Source organism: Triticum aestivum, chromosome 5B, assembly GCF_018294505.1.
Source record: "Triticum aestivum cultivar Chinese Spring chromosome 5B, IWGSC CS RefSeq v2.1, whole genome shotgun sequence".
In the NCBI taxonomy this organism is placed as follows: Eukaryota; Viridiplantae; Streptophyta; class Magnoliopsida; order Poales; family Poaceae; genus Triticum; species Triticum aestivum.
The window spans coordinates 286,474,523-286,491,735 of NC_057807.1; the positions used below are offsets into that span (position 1 = coordinate 286,474,523).

The 17,213-nt window shown below is 46.9% G+C and overlaps 1 protein-coding gene across 1 annotated transcript; it reads left to right on the forward strand.

Annotated features, from left to right (window-relative positions):
* The first annotated feature begins 7,103 nt into the window (after positions 1 to 7,103).
* Positions 7,104 to 13,815, forward strand: LOC123111432 (uncharacterized). The gene is made up of 11 exons (XM_044532233.1): positions 7,104 to 7,322; positions 7,578 to 7,757; positions 7,828 to 8,084; positions 8,175 to 8,242; positions 8,384 to 8,526; positions 8,679 to 8,782; positions 9,356 to 9,526; positions 10,727 to 12,327; positions 12,418 to 12,529; positions 12,852 to 12,932; positions 13,198 to 13,815. The coding sequence occupies exons 1-11, from the start codon at positions 7,283 to 7,285 to the stop codon at positions 13,276 to 13,278; spliced, it is 2,838 nt and encodes a 945-aa protein (XP_044388168.1). The 5' UTR covers positions 7,104 to 7,282; the 3' UTR covers positions 13,279 to 13,815.
* Positions 13,816 to 17,213: the final 3,398 nt, after the last annotated feature.

Consider the following 17,213-nt stretch of genomic DNA (forward strand, 5'->3'; position numbering starts at 1 on the left):
CAAGGATTCTTTTCAGATTAAGACCCTGTGTAAACCTTTCTTACTGTCTTTTGTTGATACACATCCCCCGGTTTCCCACCATAACCGAGGAGGAGGCTGGCGTTTTGGCATCGGCCGCGTAAGAAGTTCTCGCCCGTACCTGGACACTAGGGGCTTAGGGCATTGTTCTGCCCAATATCATAAAGACCGAATACCTCAGGGAGTGTTCGGTGTCTCGAGTTAGGCCTTATATGCATCAGCTCTGAATCATGTCTTTGGTCAAATGTTGGGTTTGCCCAGCTCCTGTGTTTTGCTGCCTTACATTCCGCTCCATCGGCTAACGCAGCACCAGGAGAACTACTGCGATTGTGCCCCAGTTCGGCCGGGTGAGCACCTCAGTAGAGAAAGCCGAAAACTGACTGTCATGATATAGCGAGAGACTGGTCAACCACTCGATCGACTACTGGAATGTTTAGAATTCCCCCGCTTTGACGAAGGACCGCTTCCCGGTCAGGCACATACGCGCCCCGAGTTCGGAGAGCGCGGTGCCTCTAGGGGCTATATCGTAGCCCCACCTTCGAGCTCCTATGGCTAAGTGAAAGTGATAAAGTATTATAGTCCGGTTGCCTAGTTTGCTATGCTATCACCTCCTTCAAAGGACCAAGACGTTGGATTAAGTGTGAAAAAGCGCTTGTCTTTTGCAAACACCCCCGCACCATGTGCGTGGGGGCTGAAGCCAAAGACTGCCATCTTTCAGGTTATACATACATATACGGCCGCACAGGAGATAGTTCAATACTTGAACGCACAAGTATAAAAAGCCGTTACATTATAAAACATGACCTCACAAATCATATACGTCATTTGAACATAACATCTTTCGAGCACTGCGACTCTATTAAACGAGCACCCTGCAGGACTTCCTCAAAATAGTGCTCGGCGGGTAATCGGCTTTTGTCCGAACCCCGTGATGCAACATCGGTGGCATCCATCTCCGCCCAGTATGCCTTAACACGGGCAAAAGCCATCCGTTCACCCTCTATGCATGCCGACCGCTTCATCGCCTCGATATGCGGCACCGCCCCAAGGAATTGCTGCAACAAGCCAAAATAACTCTCTGGCTTGGGCCTTTCTGGCCACAGATGAGCCACCACATCCGTCATGGCAAGTCCGGACAACCTATTCAGCTCAGCCCACTCCGCCAACCGATCAGTCAATGGAAGTGGACGCTCTGGACTATGGAATTGAGACCAGAAAAGCTCTTCCATTTCGTGATCCTTCTGGCTTCGGAAGTGCACGACTGCGTCCGCCGCACTCGCCGCCAAATCCAGATAAGGATCCTCCGCACCACACAATTGGCCTAACTGAGCATACTTCGGATTCATGAACTTCCTACGCAGCAGAAAGGGCTTTCCAGCCGCAATGTCTCCGACCTGACGCAGTTCCTCCTTCATAGCCTGCATCGCACTACGGGCATCCTTGGCTTCGGCGACGGCCTTCTTCAGGTCCTCTTGCTCCGCTCGGCGTTCTCTTTCAAGAACCTCATAGTGGTCGGTAGCATCTTTTAATTTCACGGCCATTCCGGCCATCTCCTCCCTGCTTCGGCAGTGAGCAGCCTTTTCGGCTTTTAGCTCTTCCGCTGCCTTTGAGGCAGCCGCATCACTTTTCCTGGCTTGCTCCTTGGCTCGAGCAAGCTCTGCTCGAAGGTCTTCCACAGCAGCGGCACCATCTGCATCAAGCATACGAATTGTAAGGAACGGGCATCAACTCCCTTACTCGGTGACTGCGGAGCAACCACTTACCTTGTGACTCGTCAAGTCGTTTATTGACCAGCGCGATGTCCGCATCCGCAACGTCGAGTTGCCGCTTCAGCTCGGCAACTCCATTAGTCCGGCTGGCCACCGATCGTTCCAACACCTGCATAGGAAAGGTGACATTCTATAACTGAGATTATGATCCTTAGCACGTTGTCGCTTTCGACAGCATACCAAGTCTCAGGGGCTACTATCTATACAGGGCGCACTCCATGTGCAAAACTGTCAAAAGGTATGTCATTTTTTGCGTACCTCAAACCCCGTCAGTAAACTTCCGACGGCCTCATGCAACCCGCTCTCGGTGGATGAGATCCTTTCAATCACCATACTCATTAATGTGCGGTGATCTCCTGAGATAGACGCCCTCTCGAGCAAATTCTGCAGCTCCACCGGCCGTACTCTAGTGGGTGCCGAACTCCCCGGCCCCGCCGGACTCAGGGAGACCCTCCGTGACGACACCTCAGGGTCGTCCGCCCCGTGAGGCGTTTCGCTCTCCATCATCTCCGGATGAAGGTCCCCCGAAGACGAGCTCTGCTGAGAAGGGCTGAGATCCGAACTACAAGGTGAAAACTTCGGTTAACCTTAGAAATAAAGTAGGGGTGTCCCCTATTACAAAATCCCCCCTTTTTTACTTACGGCTCGCTAGAGGGCTGATTCCTTTGAGGAGACTGTGCGGCCGGGGCTTTTCCTGGCACGGGACCTTCCGGTGATTTCCTTCCCCGCTTTGAGGCCTTGGCCTCTGGGTCTTCAGAAGCGGTCCTCTTCTCCCCTGGAGGGAGGGACTCTTGATTCCCCCCTTACTGAAAGCCTCCTTGGCAGAGGTGGTAGTTTCCCTGTGCCCCCCTTCTGCCCTCCTCCGAAGGTGCAACCTCCAACATTTTCATTAACATGGGATCCGGCGTGGTCTCAGGGAGGGGGGCCGGACACCGTATCAATTTTGCTTGCGCTATCCACTCCTGTTCAAGGGATAGCTGGTTAAAAGGCAAACCCATGATAAATAAATAAACAATGTGCCCGGACAGAGGGCTACTTACTTGAGTATCCGGGTGATTGCAGCTTAGGCCAGCGTCCTCGGTCAAGTCCGGACGCATCTCTTGTGATCCGAAGAACAGTTTGTACATCTCCACGGGTGTCAAACCCATGAAGTGTTGAAGAGCTCGTGGCCCCTCCGGATTAAATTCCCACAGGCGGAGGGGGCGACGTTTACAGGGCAGAAGACGCCGAATTACCATAACCTGTGTCACTATGACCAGATTGATCTCCCCTTCCTGGAGGTCTCGAATCCGGCCCTGCAACAGGGGTACATCTTTGGACGGCCCCCAGTCAAGCCCTTTGTTGACCCATGACGTCAGCCGTTGTGGGGGGCCCGGGCGAAAAACAGGCGGCGACCTCTGCCTACTGCCCCTGGGAGCGATGATATAGAACCACTCCTGTTGCCACAAACCGAGCTCCTCCTGAAAAGAGCCCTCGGGCCATGGAGCATCGGCCCTCTTGCTTATAACCGCCCCTCCGCACTCTGCCTGCCGCCCCTCAATCATCTTCGGCTCCACGTTGAAGGTTTTGAGCCACAAGCCGAAGTGAGGGGTAGTGCGGAGGAAGGCTTCGCAGACGACGATGAATGATGAGATGTGGAGGATGGACTCCAGAGCCAAATCGTGAAATTCCAGCCCATAGTAAAACACGAGCCCCCTCACGAAGGGATCCATTGGGAAGCTTAAACCCCTACGGAGGTGAGACACGAACATGACGCTCTCACCGGGCTCGAGAGTGGGAATAACTTGCCCTTGGGCAGGCAACCTATCCGAAATCTCGTAGGTTAAGTACCTGGCGTCTCTCAGCTTAAGCACGTCCTCTTCCGTGACGGAGGAGGGCATCCACCGTCCTCGTAGGTCAGAGCCGGACATTGTCGAAGGTCGAAAGTACCCGAATCTGGAGCCTTGGGTGTTGGAACTCGGGGCGAGGGGCGGATTCGATTGAGGGTTGAGGAAAAAGAACGGGCCTTGGTCTCATTATAAAGAGGGAGAATACCAAGAGCCGTCCCCGTGACCGTTTGGAACCCGCCTTCGATGGAGGGGGCGTGGCATCGAGCGCGGTTGGGTTACCCACATCCGTATTGATGGGAATCCCGGAATAAGGGGAACATAATCTCTGCTTCGACAAGACGTGCCAAGGAAACCGCTTCGCTAAACGCGCTGAGGTGGTACAATAAAAACAATTCAAGTAAAGGCTTGGTAGTGGTGTGATGTCACGCCACAAAATACGTCAGCAGATTGAACTTGTGTAAATATTATTCTCTCTACGGTGGTATGTGGAATTTATTTTGCAGAGCCGGACACTATCCTGGTGTTCACAGTCTTCTATAAATTATTCAGAGAAAGAACCCGCCTTGCAATGCCGAAGACAATATGCGCGCAGGACTCGTCGTCATTGAAGCCTAGTTCAGGGGCTACTGAGGGAGTCCTGGACTATGGGGTGTATGGATAGCCGAACTATCATCATCGGCCGGACTCCAAGACTATGAAGATACAAGATTGAAGACTTCATCCCGTGTCCGGATGGGACTTTCCTTGGCGTGGAAGGCAAGCTTGGCGATACGGATATGTAGATCTCCTATCATTGTAACCGACTCTGTGTAACCCTAGCCCTCTCCGGTGTCTATATAAACCGGATGGCTTTAGTCCATAGGACGAACAACAATCATACCATAGGCTAGCTTCTAGGGTTTAGCCTCCTTGATCTTGTGGTAGATCTACTCTTGTAATACCCACATCATCAATATCAATCAAGCAGGACGTAGGGTTTTACCTCCATCAAGAGGGCCCGAACCTGGGTAAAACATCGTGTCCCTTGTCTCCTGTTACTATCCGCCTATACGCACAGTTCGGGACCCCCTACCCGAGATTTGCCGGTTTTTACACCGACAATGACCGTGGGTGTAAACGGTGGAGGGGAGCCGCACACGGCTAGACAATTGCCTGGTGTGTGCTAGGGCGCCCCCCACATATATATAGGTGGGAGGGAGGGAGGAGCAGCCATAGGAGGCACCCAAGTAGGAGGAATCCTACTTGGAGTCCATCCCAAGGCCCGCCCCCCTGCCATATATAACCGAGGGGGAAGGAAAGAGGGGGGGGGGAGGGGGTGAGAGGGAAGGAAGTGGGAATCCTAATCCACACTTTCCTTTCCCTTCTCCCCTTTCCTTCTCCTCCTTAGGCCGACCCATATGGGGGGCGCACCAGCCCCTTGTGGCTGGTGCATTTCCCCTCTTGGCCCATAAGGCCCATATCTTTTGCCGGGGAGCCTGGAACCCCTTCCGATGACCTGATATGTACCCGGTACCCCCCGAAACACTTCCGGTGTCCGAATATCATCATCCTATATATCAATATTTACCTCTCGACCATTTTGAGAATCCTCGTCATGTCTGTGATCTCATCTGGACTCCGAACAACATTCGGTCACCAAATCACATAACTCATATAATACTATATCATCATCGAACGTTAAGCGTGCGGACCCTACGGGTTCGAGAACTATGTAGACATGACCGAGACACCTCTCCGGTCAATAACCAATAGCGGAACCTGGATGCTCATATTGGCTTCTAAATATTCTACGAAGATCTTTATCAGTCGAATTAAGACAACATACGTAATTCCCTTTGTCCATCGGTATGTTACTTGCCCGAGATTCGATCATCGGTATCTTCATACCTAGTTCAATCTCGTTACCGGCAAGTCTCTTTACTCGTTCCGTAATACATCACCTCATGACTAACTCCTTAGTTGTTTGCTTGCAAGCTTATGATGTGTATTACCGAGAGGCCCCAGAGATATCTCTCTGATACTCGGAGTGACAAATCCTAATCTCGATCTATGCCGACTCAACAAACACGTTCAGAGATACATGTAGAGCATCTTTATAATCACCCAGTTACGTTGTGTCATTTGATAGCACACAAGGCATTCCTCTGGTATCCGGGAGTTGCATAATCTCATAGTCGAAGGAATATGTATTTGACATGAAGAAATCAATAGTAATAAAACTGAACAATCATTATGCTAAGCTAATAGATGGGTCTTGTACATCACATCATTCTTCTAATGATGTGACCCCGTTATCAAATGACAACTCATGTCAATGGTTAGGAAACCTTAGCCATCTTTGATCAACGAGCTAGTCTAGTAGAGGCTCACTACGGACACGGTGTTAGTTTATGTATTCACACATGTATTAAGGTTTCCGATCGATACACATGTATTCACACATGTATTCACACATGCATGAATAATAAACCTTTATCATGAACAAGGAAATATAAAATAACAAATTCATTATCGCCTCTAGGGCATATTTCCTTCATTTGTATCCATTTGATGCTTCACTTTGAGTCCATAAAATCCACACTTTGTCAAAAAAAAATTATACTTGTGTTATTACACCTATATCCCAAATTCTCAATGGCCTCCTTAAGCCAAAGCAAACTCCATCCATTGGTGTCACAGTCATAAAAAGTCGACCTTATCACCTAAATAACTCCAAAGAAAAATCTAAAGTACACACAAGTGTGATGAATCACCTAAATTTCGAACTTTACGAAATAATCAAACATGATATAAGGAATAAGGCTGAACATTACTACAATCCTAAACATCACCTAAATGCAAGCCGTATGAATCAAACCACATTATCAAATTTCATCAACTGCGATCTTTATATAGCGACTATCACATAACCTAGCCCTAAATCATTAACCCCTGCACAAATGACATACAGAGTGTCTCATAAAAAATCAACTGGCTCTAATTCCTAAATCACTGACGACCAAAATTGCTGATCAAACTTTTACTATAAGTGACCTTGGCCAAACCCCCATCTCAAGTGCATCTAAAACACAAGAGGAGCAGATTTACTAACCGTATCCAAGTGCTTCCTCTTTCCCATTGACAATGGTGAGCATCAACCGTTTGATGGAGTGGTCTGCTCGCCAAGATCACCACAAGTCACCGGCGTTGTTGCCTTCACCGCCATGATGAGAGAGGAGAGGAAAACCAAAGTGTCGGGGGTGATCAATTGAAGACTAAATCAATGTGAGATCCTTTTGCAGAAGCCTATGTAAATGCCCTTTTTTTAGCAACCATGTAAACGCCCTCCTTTGTCCACGTCAGCGCCAACATAGCAGATTTTTATCCCGCTCGGATTCATTTGCAATTTTATGGCCTCCTGTTATGGTTTTGCAGGTTCATGTACTAAAGTGTAATTTTTTTGAACTGCTAAATGTTTTTTTTTGAACTGCTAAATGGTGCATTTCGCCAAGGCCAGACGGACCGCCCCCTCCAAATTTCAGAGTTCCCGCTGGGCTGCCGATTCGAACGAAACAGGAAACTTCCAGACAAATTCAATTCCCCATCGCCATCTCACATCCCCGTTCCCGACGCCGCCGCCTCCGACGACGACTCCGGCGACGGCCGCATTTCCGGGGAGATATACGCATGGACTCTCCGACGCACATCCCCGCCGCCGCCGGATCCGGTGAGCCCCCTACCTCTCTCTCTCCCTCTGCGCGCGCGCGATTTGATTCATTTATCCAATGGGAATCTTGGTGGGTGGGGGACCTAGGACCTAGGTTATGCGTCCGCGTGCTTCTCCACCGTTTTTAGCGCAACCAAATTTCCCTCCAGGTTTTACTTGGTCCAAGCCGCTGTTATTGCGCGTCCATCTGTGCGGCTTCACGCCATTCAGCGATGAATTCATTGGTAGTAATTCTAGATTTCTGCTTTGGCACAGATTCTCCTCCACGCCCTGAAACTTGTGACAAAGAGAATATCTATCAAGACCGCGACATTGTCTCCGATTGCCCGATGCTGCACAGGGAGGGGACCGTCTCTACAAAGAGGAAAAAGAAGCCTGGGGGGTTCAACCTCAGGAAGAGCATAGCATGGAACCCTGCTTTCTTCACCGAAGAAGGTGCGGTAGTTCTTTTGCAGATCTTCACGCCAGACTGGGCTGGAGCTAACGGGTTTCGTAAATTTGGCAGGTGTTTTAGATAACATGGAGCTTTCTGTGCTCAGTGGCTCACAAATGAAGGCAAACAGGAGCCCTGGCTCAGGGGTTGGTGGTATCGCATCCCCATTGTGTATGTTTGGGAGATCTGGCAGTTCATCCGTACTGAAGGAAGTTGCAGAGAATTCTCATGGAAAGTTGCTTGTGAAGTATCGAAGCGCCGAGAACAAGGGAAGGAAATTGTTTTCTCCTGCAAAAACTTCCGAGTGTCATGAACAGAGAGTACTTCCGGTCAGTTCACCACTAAGCGCGCAGTTCACTTGTGATAGTGTTGGACACTAATAATCATGCAATAACATTGCTCTTTCTGACAAATTGCAGGGAAATCAGGATAAGCAATCAGCACGAAGCATTCAAAATTCAATACCACGGTCACCAGCAGGATATGCATATCCTTTGTCAAGTTTTAAGATAATTGGACAAGCCTCAGTTTTCTGTTACCAGCAGTAGGTTTAACTTATCACCAATACTGCAGCACATAGTTTAAGCCTTGATAACTATACATATTGTTAGTCTTAACTTAGTTATACACAGAAGAAGGTGCCCAACTCGAATGCTACAGCTCAAATGACACGAACACCAAAAAAGTCATCTCAACCTTCTATTCCTATGGTCCCTAGAAGTACCTCATCCACGGCAAATATTTCCAAATCAAACAGAAATCTACCTCCAGGTATTGCCGTGTATATGGTTTTTGAACGAAGCTGAGTTTTTGTGAACTCAGGGATTATTTTCACTTAACCTCCCAGTCTCTATTCAACTTGCTTTATTGCATTCTTGTATGTTACTACCAATTGGCTAACTCATCATACTGCTAATTTTCAGTTAAGGTCGAGCACTCAAGTAGAGTGGAGGCACTCCAGCTTAAGTCGAAGATTAAGCCTACACCTTTGACTAAATCCTCTGGATCTACCACAGAGAAGGATATGGTGAGTGCTTGCACTAATTTCCTTCTTAATGTGGTCAAGTTTCTATGCACGACTGATATTTCAAGCAATGTCAGTTTTATCCCTGAGTTTCGTCACTCCATTAGATAAAACAAAGTCTAAAATGTATGCTACTGTAAGTATTTGAAAAGAGTGGATGCTTACAGTCTAAATTTTTGAATTGTAAGCAGTTCATTGTACATATATATTGTACTTCCTGATTTTAGAACCCATGGCTTTAGATTTACACATCTTGATTTATGAAGTTTTTGACCATCTCAGATATTGTGTAACTAAGCATAACATCTTTTAAGTATACGACTACATTAGTTTACTCATTTGAGGAAAAATTCAGTTGAATATATCATCCGGCATCCAGCATCCAGCATCCTTGCAAGAGAAAAATAGCATCTAGACTAGCATTTCAAATATTAATCTTATCTAAGGAGACAAAACTTAGTACTGACCTGACTTTTTAGAATTTCAAGTGTTACATAAAAAAAGTTTGTATCAACATTTGGAAAATTTATCCGCATTCTTGTTTGCAGTAATGAAGCATACTTATTTCTTTTGCAGGTGCCTCTTGTTACAGCTACCCATGAAGAAGGGAGTAGTTCTAGAAACTGTTCAAGTTTTTCAACACATTCACAAAATAATCCCTCCAGTTTTGTTGGTGTCCCTGCATCAACTTTTGCTAAGCCATCAGCACTTCGCATGCCTTCACCCTCAATTGGTTTTTTCTCTCAGGTAGCTTGTTACACTCTTTCATACCTAGTCACATGTGATGGTTTTACATCTACACCTGTTTCAGAATGCGCGTCTTTTTTAAACAAGAGACGGTCATGCTACATATGCTATTTATAATTATTCGATAAAACAAAACTCAACCAATCAGGCACTAGTACCTGGTGGCATTGTTTGTAGAAGAATGACGGAGGCAGGCAATCTGTGAAACAAGTTTTGTCCAATGGAAGTTGATCCCTGGTGAGTGGGTTGGTGGCGCTCACGCACCGCCCACCTACTGGGCAACGTTCAGTTCTCACTTATAATTTCCATAGGCATAACTTAACCATGCAGAGATACTCAGTACTGATTCTAATGGTGCCGTTTGCTCCAACTGTGAGAATGTGAAAGGTAATAGTTGTGCATGCTGTTGGTAAGAGCAGGCAGCTGAATTCTGATATGGTTCCTTGCCCCCCGTTGGGTCCCACCAACTGAGGGCCGGGTGAGGACCAATGTGGACGGCTCGTTTGTTGCCACAGTGGGAGAAGCCAGTGTGGATGCTATTCTTTGTGACCACTTGGGAATGTGATTGCAGCAGCCGGGGACGTCGTTGAGGTATGACATGCTGCCGAGGAAGCTGAACCTCTGGCGTGCCTGGAGGGAGCTCGCCTTGGCGTGAACCACGCTGTTATGCCCATCACCATTTAAAGTGATTGCAGCCGGGTTGTCTCAGCTCTGTAGAATGGAGGTCAGGACATGTCAAGGCTGGGTGCTATTTATAGTGATATTTGGCGCGGACTTTTATCGCTTCCTGATTGTAATTTTGTCCTGATCAGAAGAGATCAAAACCTTGTAGCTCATGAGATTGCTTCTGCCTGTCTGTCCGGTACTGGAGCTATGTGGAGTTCCCAGGCGCCGGACCAGATTGCTCCTGTTGTTGTTACAGACTGTATTCACCCTGTTATGGTTTCTGAATAATGATTTCTTTTGCCTTAAAAATAAATAAATAGCAATTAGATGTCTGTAAGATAGTATGGATTTTCTTTCTCTTCTTTGATTAATTTAGCTTCCAAGTTTTCTGGCTCTTGAACTTCTGAAATCTGTTGCCTTGCCTTTGTCAGTTAAATTCTTATTTTTTCGAGATGGCTCTTTTGTGTTTTGTTAAAACTTTATTTCTCGAACATTGTCAAAACTTCACTGGTTGACTGTTTTTTTTCTTTTCAGGGAAAAGCTCTTGTGTCACATGACGATGCTGCTCAAGGAAATACATCATCACTTGTAAGGCCTCCTAGATATAAGCAGCCTGAGCACCTAAAAAGCAGACTCTATCAGGCTTTTGTGCTGAATGGTGATACTGCTCAAGCAAATGCAAAGATCTGCTTTACTAGGAATACTTCATCACTTGTAAAGCCTCCTAGATATAAGCAGCCTGAGGATTTACAAAGCAGACACAGTCTAACACCGCAGCTGCCAACCAATTGCCCTGCGGCTTCAAAGCCTCTTGTGCATCCTGTAACTAATCAGAGCACTCTCGACACTTTGGTCTCTTCATTACCTGTTCTAGAGCATGCTACTGTGTGTTCTGGGAAAGAATCCTTGTCAAAAGGTGCAATAACATGCTCAGCATATTCAAGAAATGCAAATAATCAACCAACACGGAAGGTTGATTGCTCGTCTGCGGGAAGTGGAGATACTACACCGTCATCAAGTTCAGAAAAGAATGGCGCTTCCAGAAATGGCGTGCTAAATGCATATAGCGTTGCATCACATGTAGAAGAAATGGGCATTATCAACAGAACTGGACCTAATAAGGATTCCCACTCTCTTAGAGCTATTTGCTCCTCAACCACTGAGCATGGTGAGGATTCCTGTTCTCACGAAGCCACTGGCTCCTCAATGAACCCTATTGCTGTGATTAGATTGTCATCTTCTTGCATTTCTTCTCAAGTGTGCACCCTTAATGATCTCAATTGTCAAACCAAGTCAGACAGTAGTGCTTGTTTAGCAATTGACTTGAAAAATTCTCTTGCTGGAGAGAAAATGGTCGCAGTTTCTTTGTCAGAAGACAACAGTTGCACTCCAGGTCCTGACTTCTTGCGAGAGTTTGATTCCCGCAATCAACAGAACACTGAATGTTCCACTCTAAGGAAATCAGTAGAGTCTACAACATCTGCAGATCAGGTGCCACAATTTGGTAATCCACTTGATACAGAACCAGCTTCATCTGACAGCACAACAGATTTGCATGGTTCTTTGTGTAATGAAGCGGAACTTAATTCAGCAGAAGAACCAAATACTGATGGTGGAGCGGAGTTTGACTCAGATAGTCCACCAATTGGCCATGAACTTCAGCTGTTAATAGAGTGTGACCATGACCATGATTATAGGAGTACAGAATCTTCCCCTATACAGGTAGCAGCACATATGCCTTGTGCTGATTTTAGTGATTCGAAAGAAGTCTGCAAGACAGAAACACATGATTCATTGGCAGTGGAAAGACGGCCTGCTTTGTTGGACAAACCCAATACCGAAGATGATATGGATCTTGACTCAGATAGTCCACTGGTTGGCAAGGAAGAGCTGATAATAGGGTGTGAGAGTGACCATGATTATAGAAGTACAGAATGTTCCCCTATGGAACCAGCAGTACCTGTGCCTTGTATTGATCTTAGCGATTTAGAAGTCACACTTGACTGTAAGACAGAAACACATGATTCTTTGGCAGTGGAAAGACGGTCTTCTTTATTGGAAGAACCAAATGCTGAAGACGATATGGATCTTGATACGAATGAGTTGTCAGCTCTAGATCATGCATCACCTATAGGGTATGCCTGGACCAAGTATATCGAATGCATAAAGTTAACTGGCTTCAATTGCATAGCGCGTTGATTGTGTATCGTTCTTATCTTTTGCAGAAAGAACAAGGCAGCGCACAAGTCAGGCACAAATACCATCCTTAAAGATCATCTAAAACAACTGGTACCATTTTCGGAAGAATGGCTTGCTGCCATGGAGGCTTGTGGGGAGGTCAGTTTACTTGAACACCACTGCTTTTCAAACTTAGCATTATATGAATTTAGTTCATATGATTATCTGAATTTTGTGTACATGTGATGTTCTGTATACAGCTATAATGTGCCAGATCTCTCCCAGCCCCCTGAGCAACAACCGTCAATACCAACATAATTCTTTAGTTCTGTATAATCCTGTCTCTGTATATTAGTTATTATGATGAATCTGATCAAGCATCTGCATGCCATATAACTGGCAGTTACAAGTTTCATCGAATGTATAACTATTTTCACCATGATGTTTTAACCTGACGGGTAAATGAAATACATTTTAACAGGAAGTTCTGGAACAGAAGAGTGGAGCTGTGCAAAATTCTCCTATGGACAAATCTACCCCAGAACCTAGTCCGTGGTCACCGGTACGTAATTGCAAATATGGAACTCATCTTCCCTAAACATGCATCAAGTGGCGCTTTAATATTTCCTTACTCCTTAGCTTTAGAAAGTGTACATGCGATGAATCTTTACAGAACTTGCAGTGCTTTGTATAGTTCTTATCAGAAGTTCCATTCTTTTCTTTTCTTTCTGAGGAGACAAGCAAATGCACTGGTTAGGGTCAGTGGATGCACTTTTCGTTGCATTTCTTGTGACTTTGTTCAAGAAATTTTGCATGTGTCTTTGTAGGTTAAACGCAAAGCTCAAGATGTTGGTCCATTTGACTGTACCAAGTACTCCAAAAGCGTTCGAACATCTGATACGCCTTAACCTGCACTTCACCTTCTCTTGAGGTAACATCAGGGAGCAGACACGCTGTACAAAGTCACGCAGAGCTCAGCTCGGAGTGTTGTCACTCCTGTGATCTACCACTGGATCTTATTTTGTCCAATCCAACAGCCTCGTTGAAGTGCTTTTGTTGTCCAATCCAACAATCTTATTTTGCTTAAATTGTACGTATAATCAACACTATTGGCATCACACGCCACAAGCAAGTTAGAAACACAGGTTTAGGGTTTTGCGTGGGTGGTTGACATCCAGCCTCACGTCTCAATATATAGAGGATCACAATTACAATTACATACGTATACAAATACGTGTACAAGGACAATATACTAGACCCTACTTTACATGCCCCCTCAATCTGAACTACATACAAGATTCAGATTGGTTCTAAAACGGTCTAGCATCTGTCTAGTAGCGGGTTTAGTAAATACATCCGCTAACTGATCATCTGTAGAAATAAACCTGACTTCCAGTTCACAAGCAGCTACTCGTTCTCTCACAGTGGAAATCAATCTCAATGTGTTTGGTCCGAGCATGAAACACCGGATTCGCCGTCAGGTAAGTTGCCCCTAAGTTATCACACCACAATATAGGAGTGCGCTGCCGTGGGACTCCAAGTTCTATGAGAACCGAGTCTATCCAAATGGCTTCAGCCGTGCCATTGGCTAATGCCTTATGCTCTGCCTCGGTGCTTGATCTCGAGACTGTGGGTTGCTTCTTCGAGCTCCAAGATACAAGGTTAGGTCCAACAAATATAGCAAAACCACCAGTGGAGCGCCTATCATCAACACAGCTTGCCCAGTCTGCATCGGTGAATATACTCACTCCAGTGAATCTGGACTTACGAATCCGTAGTCCCATGTCTAGCGTACCTTTGACATATCTCAGAATACGCTTGACTGCTTCCCAATGATCCACCGTTGGCTGAGACAGGAACTGACACACTTTGTTCACTGCGAAGGAGATATCAGGACGAGTGAGGGTCAAATACTGAAGTGCCCCAACCACACTGCGATACCGAAAGGAGTCACTACCCAGTAGTGCACCACTATGACGTGAGAGACTCTCGGATGTAGCAAGCGGAGTGGAAGTGGCCTTGCAGTTCTCCATGTTGACGCGATGAAGAAGATCTAAAGCATACTTTTTCTGCGTCAAGGTCATGCCCCCTGAATGAAAGGACGCTTCCAAACCAAGAAAGTACTCGAGGCGACCCAAATCTTTGATGGGAAAGCTAGCAGACAACGACTGCACAAGACGATCCACCACGACGGGGGTAGAGCCAGCAATCACAATATCATCAACGTACACCAGCATGTATATCTGTATAGTACCCTGGGAGAAGATGAACAGAGATGCATCTGATCTGGAGGCAACAAAACCGAGCTGCAAAAGGCGCTGACTCAAACGAGCATACCAGGCACGGGGTGACTGCTTGAGACCATAAATAGACCGTTGAAGTTTGCAGACATGAGAGGGATAAGTGGCATCCTCGAACCCAGGTGGCTGCTGCATGTACACATCTTCGGCCAAGAACCCATGTAAAAAGGCATTGCTCACATCAATCTGTCGGAGGCTCCAGCCACGAGACACAGCAAGAGACAAAACCAAGCGAACCGTGGCAGGCTTCACCACTGGGCTAAAAGTATCTCCGTAGTCAATCCCGTGCTGTTGAGTGAAACCACGAGCAACAAGACGAGCTTTGTGCTTATCAACAGACCCATCCGGACGGTGCTTGGTTTTGAAAATCCACTTGCAGCTCACAATATTAACACCAGGTGGCCGAGGCACCAACACCCAGGTGTTAGTGTGAAGGAGAGCAGCAAACTCCTCGGACATGGCGGCACGCCAGGCAGGTTCACCCAGAGCATCACGATGGGAAACCGGCGCGGCGAAGAAGGCACGACGGCGAGAGTCGTACCGAACCGTGCCATCAGTGTAAGACTTCTCCTTGCGCGTATGATCACGATGGCGTGTAACCATAGCATGCGCCAGAGCTGCATCGCCAGTAAGAGAAGATGACGGCGACGAGGGCTCGGCCGAGGGTGTCGCGGCTGAGGGGACCTCAGCAGGAGGCGACACGGGCCGAGAGACGATGGTGTGCGGGACCGGCCCAGGCGAGGGCGGCGGCCCGGGCGACGGACCAGGCGAGGGTGGCAACCCAGCCGCACCGGGCGAGGGTGGCGACCCAGCCGCGTCCCCGGTCGCGCCATCAGGCGAGGCAGCCGCATCCGCCTCGGGCGGTGGGACATGCACGTCGGGCGCATCAGGAGGCGTCGGAGCAGCAACATGTACCTGGGGGGAACTCAAAGCAATATCACCTGCAAAAGACAAGTTAGATGACAAATAGGATAGGTCATATTTGCGCACATGGACATCCGGAACTGGTTCATCGAAGGGAAAAGTGAGTGCATGTTCAAGAGAAGCAGGATCAACCGAAACGCCGGGTTGAGAGTAAGGGAACACAGTCTCGTCGAAAACAACATCACGAGAGATGTATATCCGACCGGAGGTACGGTCAAGACACTTATAGCCCTTATGCAAAGGACTATAGCCAAGGAAAACACACATCTTGGACCGAAACTCAAGTTTGTGAGCATTGTACTTGTGGAGACTAGGCCAACAAGCACACCCAAAAATCCGAAGGGAAGAGTAGTTGGGCTGAATATGAAACAGACGAAACAAAGGTGTGTCCTTGTTGAGAACCGGAGTGGGCATACGGTTGATGAGGTAACATGCCGTAAGAAAAGCCTCATCCCAAAACCGAAGTGGAAGAGAGGAGTGCGCAAGCAAGGCAAGACCGGTCTCGACCAAGTGTCGGTGTTTGCGCTCGGCAATACCGTTCTGCTGAGAGGTATGCGGACATGACACTCGGTGAGAGATGCCCGTGCGTTGAAAGTAGCGATGGAGCTTGTGGTATTCACCACCCTAGTCAGACTGAACGACTTTGATTTTATAATCCAGAAGGCGTTCGACATGAGCCTGAAAGTTGTAGAAAACTTGCTCAACATCAGACTTGTGTTTAAGCAAATAAATCCAGGTGAAGCGCGTGTAGTCATCAATAAAACTAACATAATATTTGTACCCTCCCGACGAAGCAAGAGCGGGACCCCAAACATCTGAATGTATTAATTCAAGAGGTACAGTAGTGATGTGAAACGAAGTAGAATAAGGTAGTTGATGACTCTTAGCACGCTGACATGCATCACAAACTAACGATGAATTATTTGAACTAGAACACGGAAGTTCATGACTCCGAACAATGGAAGTGACCACATTATTTGTAGGATGACCAAGACGTTGATGCCATTGCGACGACGAAACTCGAACACCGGAGGAGGCATGGTGAGACGATGAAGATGACGCACGAGCGAAGGGGACCGGATAGACCCTCCCGTAACTTCTACCGTGAAGGATGACACGCCTGGTTGCTTTGTCCTTAACAAGGAAAAAGCGACGGTGAAATTCAACAAACACGTCATTATCACAAAGAAGATGATAAACAGAGAGAAGATGCTGGCTGATGTGTGGAACATGAAGGATGTTGTGCAGTTTAAGAGATGAACCGGGTAAACGCGAATGACCAATGTGTGAAATAGACAAACCTGCACCATTGGCCACCTGAACCTGATCCTTGCCGTCATAGCGCTCTGATACCAAGTTAGAAACACAGGTTTAGGGTTTTGCGTGGGTGGTTGACATCCAGCCTCACGTCTCAATATATAGAGGATCACAATTACAATTACATACGTATACAAATACGTGTACAAGGACAATATACTAGACCCTATTTTACAAAGCAATGCTTGTGTGGTAAATAAAGAGATAATATCTTCTGTTTCGTCCGAACCCTCAGTTAGTAGCTATAAATTGTTTGGACATTATGTCTGACAAGGTAAGTTTTCTTATGTCTGAAATCTAAT